Raw genomic sequence first — 12,018 nt, forward strand, 5'->3', positions numbered from 1 at the left:
CAAAGTTCTTAACCTGAAGCACTATTTCGGGGTTAGCAGAGTCTTTAACCTGAAGCATATGTAATGCGAGGTACCACTGTATTTGTAGCGGGTTGGGTTAGATGACCTTTGTGGTCCCTTCCAACGCTACAATTCCGTGATTCTAAAAAGCACGCACTGCAAACCATTATGACATATATAACAGTATCACTGAAACCTATTGCAAATATAAAATAATACGCTTCTATTTTACTTTTCTGGAGATAGGGAAGCTCTTCATTTTGATGGATTGCTGAGTTTTCAAAAAGTTATATATAAAGCATGCAGTACACATATAGCGCCAGAGTTGGTCGACTGTAACCCATTATGACCTAGAACAGCATCGTTTGAAACCTATCGCAAATGAAAAACAAATGCTTTCCCCCCTTTTTCTTTCCCCCTTCCCTTTTTGGAGGTACGGAGGCTCTCACGTTGGGATGGCCTTCCCAAAAGAACTTTCCCCAAGTCTTGAGCAGGATCCCGCGGGGGCGTGGCCCCGTGGGCGCGGGAGGGGGTGGGCGGGTGGCGGCCGCGCGTCCTGATTGGGCCAGACGCGCGAAACCAGAACGCTCTCCTCTCGGTCTCCCCCCTGCGGCGCGTCTCACTCCCTTGACCTGGGAGGAGAGTTTCCTTGGCCCGGCCGAGGGAGCCTCAGAGAAGGGTTAAGCGCTGCGGGGCTGGCGGGGAAGACGGCAAAGCCCGGATCTGCCGGAAGAGGAGTGCGGCGGCAGCAGCAGCGGAACGCAGCCATCGCCGCGCCGTGGCTCCAGCGATGCGCCTCGGGCTGCGCCATGTAACCAGCTGACAGTCCCATTTTTGCGCGCGGCTTGGGCTGGAGAGCGGGCGGCGAGACCCCGCACCCCGGCGCCCGCGGGCTTCGCCGACGTCCCCCCGACCCTTCGGCCCGGCGTTTCTTCTTCTCCCTCCTCCTCCTCGCCCTCTCTGCCGGTGCCATGGGGCTGCCCACCCTGGAGTTTAGCGACTCGTATTTGGATAGCCCGGATTTTCGCGAGAGGCTGAAATGTCACGAGGTGGAGCTGGAGAGGACCAACAAGTTCATCAAGGAGCTCATCAAGGACGGCAGCTTGCTCATCGGGGCGCTCCGGAGTAAGTAACCGCGGGGTAAAGTGCGGGGGTAGCGGGTGCGGACGGGGCGCGGGGGGGAAATGCCCGGCGGTGGCGCGATCCCCTTTGCGCGCAGGGGGCGGGGAAGAAGAACTGTTCTTTTGTTTGAATGGATCCGGCGAAAGCGCGCCCCTGTCGGAAGGCGAAAAAGTTCTCTCGCGGCGCCGTCGTCCCGGGACTGGGACACGTACGTGCTTGGTGGGGAAGGGGCGTAGCTCCGGGCCAGGGCAACTGCTCGGCGTGTAGAAGGTCCTGCTGGTGGCATCTCCAGGTGTGCGTATGTGTGTCCCCCTTCTTGTGTGAATGGAGAGCCGCTGCCGGTCCGTTTATTGACCCATATTTATTTATTTATTTATTGTTATTTAATTACTTTATATACCTCCCTTTATCAAAAGATCTCAGGGCGTTGCACAGCGTTAAGAACACATTTTACAGAGCATAATAATAAAAACATTAAAAGCGTAATAAATAAATAGCATGATAGTAAAATAATCATAATAACAATCCCTGCCTCCACAGCTATAAAAGGCCTTAGATTATTTAATGCTCAAAGGCCTGGGTAAAGAGGAGCGTTTTTGCAGGGTGGGGGATAAAATATGTAAAGATGGTGCCAAACGAGCCTCTCTGGAGAGAGCATTCCACAGATGGGGAGCCACCACAGAAAAGGCCCCGTTCTTGTGTTGTCACCCTCCGAACCTGCCAGGACTGGGGACATAGAGAAGGTCATCTATTGGATTTATAATCCACCTTTCCCTCTAAGGAGTTCAAAGTGGCATGCATAGTTCTCCCCTCCTCCTTTAATCCCCACAACTGCCCTGTGAGGTAGGTTGGGCTGAAAGGCAGCAACTGGCTCCCAGTGTGTTTTATGGCTGAGCTCCTAGTCTAACAGTCTACAGAACCACTACACCACACTGGATCTGCTGGCAGATGGGCCAATGGTCGAGCTTAGTAGAAAACAGCTTTAGGAGAAGTGTCATAATTCAATAGCAGAGGGTTTTGCTTTGTGTGGGTAATGTGTCAGGTTCGGTCTGGGACATCTCCATGTTTATTTTTTTCTTTGTTGTTTTTTTTAAAAATGATATTTATTAAAGTTTCATTAAAAGATTAAGCATAAAACATAAAAAAGAAATACACAATTCAAAATATACAATACATAATCTAAAAGAAAAAAGAAAAAAAGAAATAAAGAAACAAGAAAACATAAGACAAAAAAGAAAGTAGAACAGTTAAAAACAATATCATCTTTTCATCTCTACCTTTAAATTTACTTATTTTCTGGACCTCCTCGTACCTCCCTCTTTTGTATTCCAGTTCAAATTGTTTGTCCATCAATTTCTTTCCCTCTTTTTTTAATCCCAATCTTAACTCTTAAAATAGTATAACAATAAAATTTTACCTTTGGGACATCTCCATGTTTAGATGGGACATTCCCCAGCCTTAAACTCTGGAGAGCTGCTGCTGGTCAGTGTAGACAACATTGAACTAGATGGAGCAATGGTCTTAGTGTGAGGCAGATTGAGGAAGAAGGGTCATAGTTCTGCAGCAAAGTATTTTGCTTTTGCATGGATAGCCTGTTGGGTTCGATTTGGGGTAGCTCCAGGTAGTGCTGGGAGATACCCCTGCCTGAAGCTGCCAGTCAGTGTAGACAACATTAAACTAGATGAATTAATGGTTTGATTCAGTGGAAGGCAGCTTCCTATGCTCCTATGAGTGTGAGACATATCCAGTGACATATTTTTTCCTCTGCTTCAAACTTTCCTTCCTAATTCGTTTTTGATAGCCTAATGATTATACTCGTCTTATTCAGAGTTGCTGTACAGAGTCAAAACAACAATGATGGGTCCCTGCCTCCTAGGAGTTTACAATCTCAAAACTCTTGCAGCTGGATCTTTGCATGTTTTCTCAGAAGCCCAACCCATTAAATGGAGCTTCCTTTCAGGTAGACGCCTGTGGGTCTGTAGTTGACCAGTGGGGTTACTCAGAAGTAGGCTGCACTGTAGGGACCCGGGTGGCGCTGTGGGTTAAACCACAGAACCTAGGACTTGCCGATCAGAAGGTCGGCGGTTCAAATCCCCATGATGGGGTGAGCTCCCATTGTTCAGTCCCTGCTCCTGCCAACCTAGCAGTTTGAAAGCACGCCACTGCAAGTAGATAAATAGGTACCACTCCGGTGGGAAGGTAAACAGCGTTTCCATGCGTTGCTCTGGTTCACCAGAAGCGGCTTAGTCATGCTGGCCACACGACCTGGAAGCTGTACGCTGGCTCCCTCGGCCAATAAAGCGAGATGAGCGCCACAACCCCAGAGTTGGCCACGACTGGACCTAATGGTCAGGGGTGCCTTTACCTTTACCTAGACTGCACTGTGGTCAATGGGGCTTACTCCCTAGCAAGTGTGTGTTAGCATTGCAGCCTTAATTCCTTTTCCATGCAGTTAGTCAAAGTGGTGCCCAAGATACTAATTTTTTGCAAGTCCCTTTAAGTAAGTATTGTCTCTCTCTTCTGGTATATCGCTGTTATAGAAAGAACACGGAATGAATGGGAAGGGTGGAAACCAATTTAAAAAACAGAACCAGGCAGAATAAATGTGTAAAAACTAAAAACCGCTGGTCGAAACTTGCAAAATACTCCTCCTAAACTTACTGTAAAAGCAGTTGGCAAATGAAGTTCATCCACTTTCTGCATCAGATGTTTGTGTTATTATTTTTACAGGGGTGTGTTTGATCCTGCATGGTTCTGTGACACACATTCTTAGACACACTCCCATTGAATTGGGTGATGCCTCTTGTCTGTAAGAGGGCAGTGTTATGGCGAGATCCTCTGGGATGATGAGCAACTTAGGATGCATGCAGCAGATCTTTGGCTCGGCTATTTAATTCCTGACTCAGCCTGTGGCGTTAAGTCTCCAGACCCGGCTTAGCTCAATATATGCTGGCACAACTTCCTCATCCAGGGCTCAGCCAGTTGAGCCAAGGATGGTGTAAGTCCCCACAAAAAGGGGGTGGGGTCCTGGGGACGTGGTGGTAGCAGAACCGGAGAGGGTGGGGCCACTACAGTGGTACCTCGGGTTAAGTACTTAATTCGTTCCGAAGGTCCGTTCTTAACCTGAAACTGTTCTTAACCTGAAGCGCTTTAGCTAATGGGGCCTCCTGCTGCTGCCGCGCTGGCAGAGCACGATTTCTGTTCTCATCCTGAAGCAAAGTTCTTAACCAGAGGTACTATTTCTGGGTTAGCGGAGTCTGTAACCTGAAGCGTATGTAACCCGAGGTACCACTGTATTTCACTGTATTGTTGCCCTTCTGCCAGGCTTAGACAGTGGTACATATATCCCCCCCCCGATGGTTTCATACATCATAGAATTGTACAGTTGGAAGGGACCACAATGGTCATCTAGTCCAACCCCCTACAATGCAGGAATCTTTTTGCCCAAAGTGGGGCTTGAACCCACAACCCTGAGATTCAGAGTCTCATGCTCCTTATAGAATGAGCGGGTATCTGGAATTGTGAACCAGAGCGCATGCCATGATGTGAAAGGATCGTTGTTACTTTGCTTCTGTGTTCCGTTCCTTGAATTTGATTCTGGCTGTGTCTCTTCTTTTTGGTGTAAGTTGACTTCCCATAATTCTCCCCCAGAAATATATTTAGGAAGCTGGGAAAAGAACAGGAAGCTCTGTTTTTAACCCTTGCCTAACCCTGTTGCTGGAGGTAATGATTGCAACCCCTGCCACTGAGGTCATTCTTGCTAAATGTTTATGCTTTGTCTCCTCTCCAACTGCTATCTTGAAGGGACAAACTAGCATTAAATGTGATAATTACTGGGAGGGCAGCAAGCAGGAGAGAGGGAATTTAACCCTTTCGACCCCTGTTGCGGTCTGCTGGAAAAACCCAGTTCTGAAACTATTAATAAGCTTTGGGGAGTAAATTCTCTCATAGGTGCCAATAGGAAGTTTTCTTCCCAATGCAAACAGCACTTCCATAGGAGGAATTTTCCTCAAGACCGCATATGGGGAGGAAAGTCTTAAACTCACTTCTCCACCCACACCCACACCCACTGATATCTCAGTAATTATCAGCTCCTCCCAGCTGATGCTATTTGCAGTTTTTTTAAAAAACAACAACTTGCATGTTGTTAATGTTGTGTTTTATTTTTTTTAATGAAAAATCTAACCCACGCTTTCATCAATGGCGAGCACAGCAATAAAAATACGGTATAACAAAAGCAGCGGAAAACTCTTCACATGGCAATAAAAATGAGAGGCAAGAATAATGCAAAATACAGTGGTACCTCGGGTTAAGTACTTACCGGTAATTCGTTCCGGAGGTCTGTTCTTAACCTGAAGACCACTTTAGCTAATGAGGCCTCCTGCTGCCGCCGCGACGCCGGAGCACGATTTCTTTTCTTATCCTGAAGCAAAGTTCTTAACCTGAAGCACTATTTCTGAGTTAGCAGAGTCTGTAACCTGAAGCGTATGTAACCCGAGGTACCACTGTAATTGGGCAGATCAAATGAAATGCCTGGGCAGATGCCACTGTCTTAACCCAAGGATCGCTAACCTGCAGCAGCCCTGCAGGTGCTGTTGAACTACAACTCCCAGCAGGCATGACTAGTGGTCATGGAAGCTGGGAGTTGTAGTCCAAGAGAGCGCCAAGTTGACATTTAACATCACATCTTGTTGGGCCCTAACCTGACTAAGGACGCTTCCAAGTGACCTGTTGATTGAGCATTCCTCCCGAATTGTTTGCACAAAGTTTGCGCCTTAGCTGTTTATTGAGCATTCATTTGTTTGCACAGAGTTAGCAGGAAGGTTATGCGGCCTTTGCGTTCATCCTGATTTGTTTGCAAGCGGGTGAGATGACTTTGCGTCCAGCGGTTGTTATCCTACACTTCCCAGTGCATTTTTCTCTATGGTTTCCTTGCTATACGAAGTTCTCTTTTGGGGGGTGCGGGGGAGGAAGGAATTCAAGAGCACCAAATATGTTGTAGTTTCTCAAGCTGAACTCCTCAGTAAGTGAGTGAAGGGGAATGGGTTGCTGCATGCCTTGCTGTTGTAGATCTTTCCGGGGAAATTTGTAGGAACTCAAAGCATTGTATGCCAAATATTCAACTGAAGTTTTTCCTTTTTTTATTTTATAAAAGGTGGTGATTGATTGCTTAATGCCAGCAAAATAGCAAGAGTCTGAGTAGTTGAGGTCAAAGAGCAATAGAAGTATAGTATTGTAGAGTTGGAAGGGACTGCAAGGATCATCTAGTCCAACCACTTGCAATGCAGGAATCATTGGGACTCGAACCCACGACCCTGGAATTAACCGCCTCATGCTCTATCAACTGAGCTATCCAGGGGGAATATGCTATAGATAGCTTCTTATTTTAAGATAGTTATGTCTTTATTTAGACAGTTTATATACCACTTAATGGGCACGCGGGTGGCGCTGTGGGTTAAACCACAGAGCCTAGGACTTGCTGATCAGAAGGTCGGCGGTTCGAATCCCCGCGACGGGGTGAGCTCCCGTTGCTTGGTCCCTGCTCCTGCCAACCTAGCAGTTCAAAAGCACGTCAAAGTTCAAGTAGATAAATAGGTACTGCTCCGGTGGGAAGGTAAACAGCGTTTCCATGCGCTGCTCTGGTTCACCAGAAGTGGCTTAGTCATGCTGGCCACATGACCTGGAAGCTGTACGCCAGCTCCCTCGGCCAATAAAGTGAGATGAGTGCCGCAACCCCAGAGTCGGCCACGACTGGATCTAATGGTCAGGGGTCCCTTTACCTTTACCTTTATACCACTTAATGACAGTTGTCTCAGTGTCAGAAACTGAGATGTGAAAACTAGGAGCTAAATGGCACCTTAAGGCTAGATTTTGGACGCAACAACAGAATGTCTAGGCACGCTTTTTTCATAACATGAATACAAAGCTGGAAATGAATGAACTGCAACTAAAATATGTTCATTTTTCACATGGTCTACTCCTTCCCCTGCCCACCCTCCTAATATTCTTAAGAGGGTCTCTTCTCCAGTCTTCAGAGAGTAGCTGGAAGTGGGGAGGCAGAAAAAGGTCTTCCTTTTCTTCCACTCTGCATTTTTAATCTGAAATCTTAGGCGCAATACTGCGCCCAGAGCTTAGAAACTGCTCTGAAATTCCCTGTCGCAAAATGCGCCTAGAAGAATGGGAGTTTTGGACGCCGGCTGTACAATTAGGATTGCAGCCTAAATTACAACCTTCCCTTCCTCCCCACGTCTTTAGGATCAGGTGACAACACTTCTTGCTTCCTGAGAAGAGTTAAATATTTGCAAGTGGCTTTCATAAGACTTTGTGCCTTGAGGGGTTGGATTAAATAAATATCACATTCTAAAGGTTTCATCACACTGCAACATTGGATCTAGTATAAGGACAGCAATTTTGATAGGTTATTCCGAAGTGTTCTAGTTTGTGTTTTGTTTGTTTTTTAATCCACAAGCATAAAAATACAGTCATTGAAAACATTTTATCGCATATTCAAGATGCAGAATTTTTTTTTATATAAAGCATGCAGCCCAGGAGTGTATCCCTAAAAAGCCACGAGAAATAGTTTGCATTTGCAAAAAGATGGCCTGAATAATTCTAGTAGTTTCCTCCCACCCACCTATCCACCTCTGGTCTGAAATTTCTCTGCCATATTACACTTCAGATGTCAACTGCCTCTGTTGTGAGAAAATAGCTCCAAAAAGGCTGGATTTTGAACATGCCATGTTGATCTCAGTAGCACTTGCTGCTCATAATGAATTTAGGAAAGAGCTGTCAAAACTTACACGCCATTAGCAAGAAAAAGGCTCGCTTGACTTAATTTCTGCAAATTGAATCTCTGGGTCCCTTTTAGAAGGACGGTGACAAAAGCACACACACACCCCGACTTTGCCGCCTTTGACTGGACTTGGCAGCAACAAAGCTAGCTGCTTTTTGCATTTTGCAACTGTTTTGTTTCTGTTTAGGGAAATATATAAACTGCTCAATCAAAAAACAAACAAACCTCAAAGCAGCGTACATAATAAAACCTAAAATAGTGACTGGTAATGCAAAGAAACTTCCATATACAGTGGTACCTCGGGTTACGGATGCTTCAGGTTACAGACTCCGCTAACCCAGAAATAGTACCTCGGGTTAAGAACTTTACTTCAGGATGAGAACAGAAATCGTGCTCCGGCGGTGCGGGAGGCCCCATTAGCTAAAGTGGTGCTTCAGGTTAAGAACAGTTTCAGGTTAAGAACCGACTTCCGGAACGAACTAAGTTCTTAACTCGAGGTACCACTGTACTGGGTCTGACCACCATCAGAGCATCAATTGCTGACTGGCGTGATTTTTGACCAGGTTGTCTCTTAGCCCTTTCTGATGATGCTGGAAGAGGTTGTTGGACCTGCACAGGTGAAATCAGCAAAAATATAAAGGTAGGGCTGCCATACGTTCAGGATTTCAAGGGCGGAAGTGATGTCTGGGGGGGATTTCTGGAAGCTCAACAACTTTGGGGTTTGTCTTAGAAAAAGCTCAACTACCAGGCTATCCTGAAAATAGCTCAACAATTTTGGGGTCTTTCTAAAGAAAGAAAGCTCAACAACTTTTGGGGTGTCCTGGTTTTTACTTTTTGAAATATGGCAACCCTATAAAAGGAAGTACTAAATTATATACAGTGGTACCTTGGATGTCGAACAGCTTGGCTCCCAAACAAATTGGCTCCTGAACGCCGCAAACCCGGAAGTAAGTGTTCCGGTTTGCGAACTTTTTTGGAAGCTGAACGTCTGACGCGGCTTCTGCATCTTCCGATTGGTGCAGGAATCTCCTGCAGCCAATCGGAAGCCGCGCCTTGGTTTTTGAACGGTTCCGGGAATTGAATGGACTCCTGGAACAGATTAAGTTCAACAACAAGGGTACCGCTGCATGTGAATATATATGTGAATACAGTGGTGCCCCGCAAGACGAATGCCTCGCAAGACGGAAAACCCGCTAGACGAAAGGGTTTTCCGTTTTGGAGGTGCTTCGCAAAACGAATTTTCTGTGTGCTTGCTTCGCAAGACGAAAATGTCTTGCGAGTTCCTGCGGGGTTTTTTTCCTTCCCCCCCTTTTCCCCAAGCCGCTAAACTGCTTATCAGCTGATGGCTAAGCCGCTTAACAGCTGATGCTAAGCCGCTTATCAGCTGATCGTTAAGCCGCTTATCAGCTGATCGTTAAGCCGCTTATCAGCTTATCGTTAAGCCGCTTATCAGCTGATCCACTAAGCCCGCTAAGCCGCTAATACTGTAGCACTAATCCGCTAATGGGCTTGCTTCGCAAGACGAAAAAACCCGCAAGACGAAGAGACTCGCGGAACGGATTCTTTTCGTCTTGCGAGGCACCACTGTACCTTTACTTTACCTTTTCCAAATAGATTCACTTTGCCAGGATCAGTTTTAAAATTTCACAGTTTAGGTACGCAAATTAATTTTATCGTGAAAGGAGAAAGTACAGACGCCCCACAAGAAATGGCCTATTCATATTTCAGCGTGTTTGCAATTTTATTGATGACAGATACTGATAATTGCACAGGTGTTCATTTTTTGGAAGGAATGCTTCGGGGAGAAGGGATTTTAGACATGTGATTTTGTTATCTTTTTCTGCTTCAACGTAGCAACAGGCAACGTTGCCTTTTTAAAATCTCATTTTCACGAAGAAGGAAAACCCAGTTAGAGCAAGTGGCAAGCTGAACAATGCGAAGTCTCCGCTTCAATTCCTTGAAGGCCTCTTACGCAGCCTCTGGCGCAGGATTGCCGTTGCGATAGTAAAGATAATTTAAAAGGCTGTGCAGTAATCCTGAGTCACCTTTTCCTGCAAGCATAGTAGTCCTTTTCACCTAGTTAGTACTTTACAGTATGGAGGAGTCTTGTGACATTGTAAAAACTAGCAGCTCACATCACACAATGCATGAAGTGTGATTCTGATTTGGCAAGTGCATATTTCTTTCTGGTATAGTGAGAATTGTAGAGGAGTAAGTTCAGAGGGTACGAGTGTACACTATTTTGATTTCAGATAATTGTTACTGCTCTTTTTGCATGACGTTTCCCCTTGGCTTCTTTCTTCTACGTTGATTTATTAGTAACTAAGTGAGTTGTCTTCGTTTCACACAGATTTCAGTCGAGACCAGTTAGTCAAAGTTTGACTCGCTTCCCATCGATTTCAGTGGGAGCAGTTTGGGTGCTTCCAAAAGGTGGCTTAGTTTGGAAAAGCAGGTTCTCCTCATAGCTGTCAAGCGTCCCTTATTTGGCGGGACAGTCCCTTATCCCAGCGCCATGTCCCGCTGCTGTCCCTTATTGATGATGTCCCTTAAATAAGCTACTGAAGGTAACGGGGCCCTTTCTGTGTCCAGCTGTGCTTTGTCAACAACAAATTGTTGCTTTTTTGTGTGTTGAATATATGCTCTATGGTAATTTATGGACCTAATAGGTATCTAAAGCCATTTGCACGCAACAAAATATGTATTTTATCAAAGTAATTGTTGATCCCTTATTTTGGCTGCTGATCCCTTATTTTCAAGGCTGCTGGTCCCTTATTTTCAAATCTGTAAGTTGACAGCTATGGTTCTCCTTCATGGAGAGCATGTGTTGCGGTGGGGGCAACCTCTGTTGCTGGGCGGGTTAGTATAGATGTTTCTGATTGGGCACCCCTCAGTTGTTGGGGGGAAATTGGTGTAGCAGTTTTATGATTGACTGATGAGGGGCTATTTATTCCCTGCACGCAGCATTGAGCTTCCTCTTTTCACTGCACGCATTGGATCACCCACCCGCCCTCCCTAGATTTAGGGCTGTTCGCATTGACCACACCAAGTGTTTTTGCCGGGCTGGAATGTGTCTCGTAATGTTTGCCTGGATGAATTGCAGAATTGTAAAGTTGGAAGGGACCCCTAGGGTTCTCTAGTCCAACCCCCTGCAATGCAGGAATCTCCAACAGGAAGACTGTAGGAACTAGCCTGATGTACAAAGGTAAGGTTGTATTATCTTACAACGTTACGATTGCTCCGCCCACCCACCATTGGCATGTGGCCCCCAGAAAGCTCCCCAGAAGTGAATGTGGCCCTTGGGATGAACAAGGTTCCCCACTCTTGCACCTAAACCAGTTTCAGTGGTTAGGGATGGGGGTGGGCTTTGGGCTTTTGCATTTTCCCTTCTCTTTTCCCATTCTAACTCTCACTGTGCTTCCCTTTTCAATGTTTCCCTCCGCTCTAAAGTAACAGCGAAGGATTCTGCGTGTGTAATTGTTTAAGTTCACATCTGAAAATTACGCACTTGTTACTGTTGAAAATGCCCTGAAATGTAAGCTCGGAAGAAGCACATATTTCTCACGGTGCTTTGGAATTTGTTTACTTTGACAGCCCTCTGCGCAAGGAAGTTTCATGTTCAGTTTTGTTGTTTTGCTGCCTCTCGGCCAAAGCTTGAGAAATTCCATTAAATCTACGGGAAACCGCTTTGTCGATGCAAGTAAACAGCTTGGCCGTTCCCTTGGATTTTGTGTTGGGTATAGGGACATTTCACATGGGTGCTGCATAGGACCCCTGAGACGTTTGCAAAGAACCAAGTATGCTATTTTGAAATCCCTTGAAGCCAATTTGCAGTCTTAAGTCTACTGGGCTTGTGAGTCCTTCCATGTTGGGCAAGTGAGCAAGTGTGCCTTCTCTCTCCTCCAGAGACATAACACCTTGTGGAGTGTGGGCTTCCAAGCTGCACATTTATTCCTCCTTCCAAAAAATGCTTCTTCTTCTTTGTACAGAAGTGTCCCACATTCTGCACAGAAATATTTCTAAGAATCGAGGCTAGGGAGGACCATTTTCAGTTAAGATGCTTTTAATCTGCAACTAGGGTGAAAGTTCCAAATGAGTTCCATACC

The 12,018-nt window shown here is 45.8% G+C and overlaps 1 protein-coding gene across 1 annotated transcript in view; it reads left to right on the plus strand.

Moving 5' to 3' along the window:
- Window positions 1-619: 619 nt before the first annotated feature.
- The window catches only part of ARHGAP42 (Rho GTPase activating protein 42), a 177,062-nt gene continuing 165,663 nt past the window's right edge, over window positions 620-12,018 (plus strand). The window contains exon 1 of the mRNA XM_081001917.1: window positions 620-1,125. Within this exon, the coding sequence (XP_080858043.1) occupies window positions 972-1,125 (154 nt within the window). The 5' untranslated portion in view covers window positions 620-971. The remainder of the gene's footprint in view (window positions 1,126-12,018) is intronic.

The sequence above is a fragment of the Podarcis pityusensis genome (assembly GCF_964106645.2).
Source record: "Podarcis pityusensis genome assembly, chromosome: 4".
Taxonomy (NCBI): domain Eukaryota; kingdom Metazoa; phylum Chordata; class Lepidosauria; order Squamata; family Lacertidae; genus Podarcis; species Podarcis pityusensis.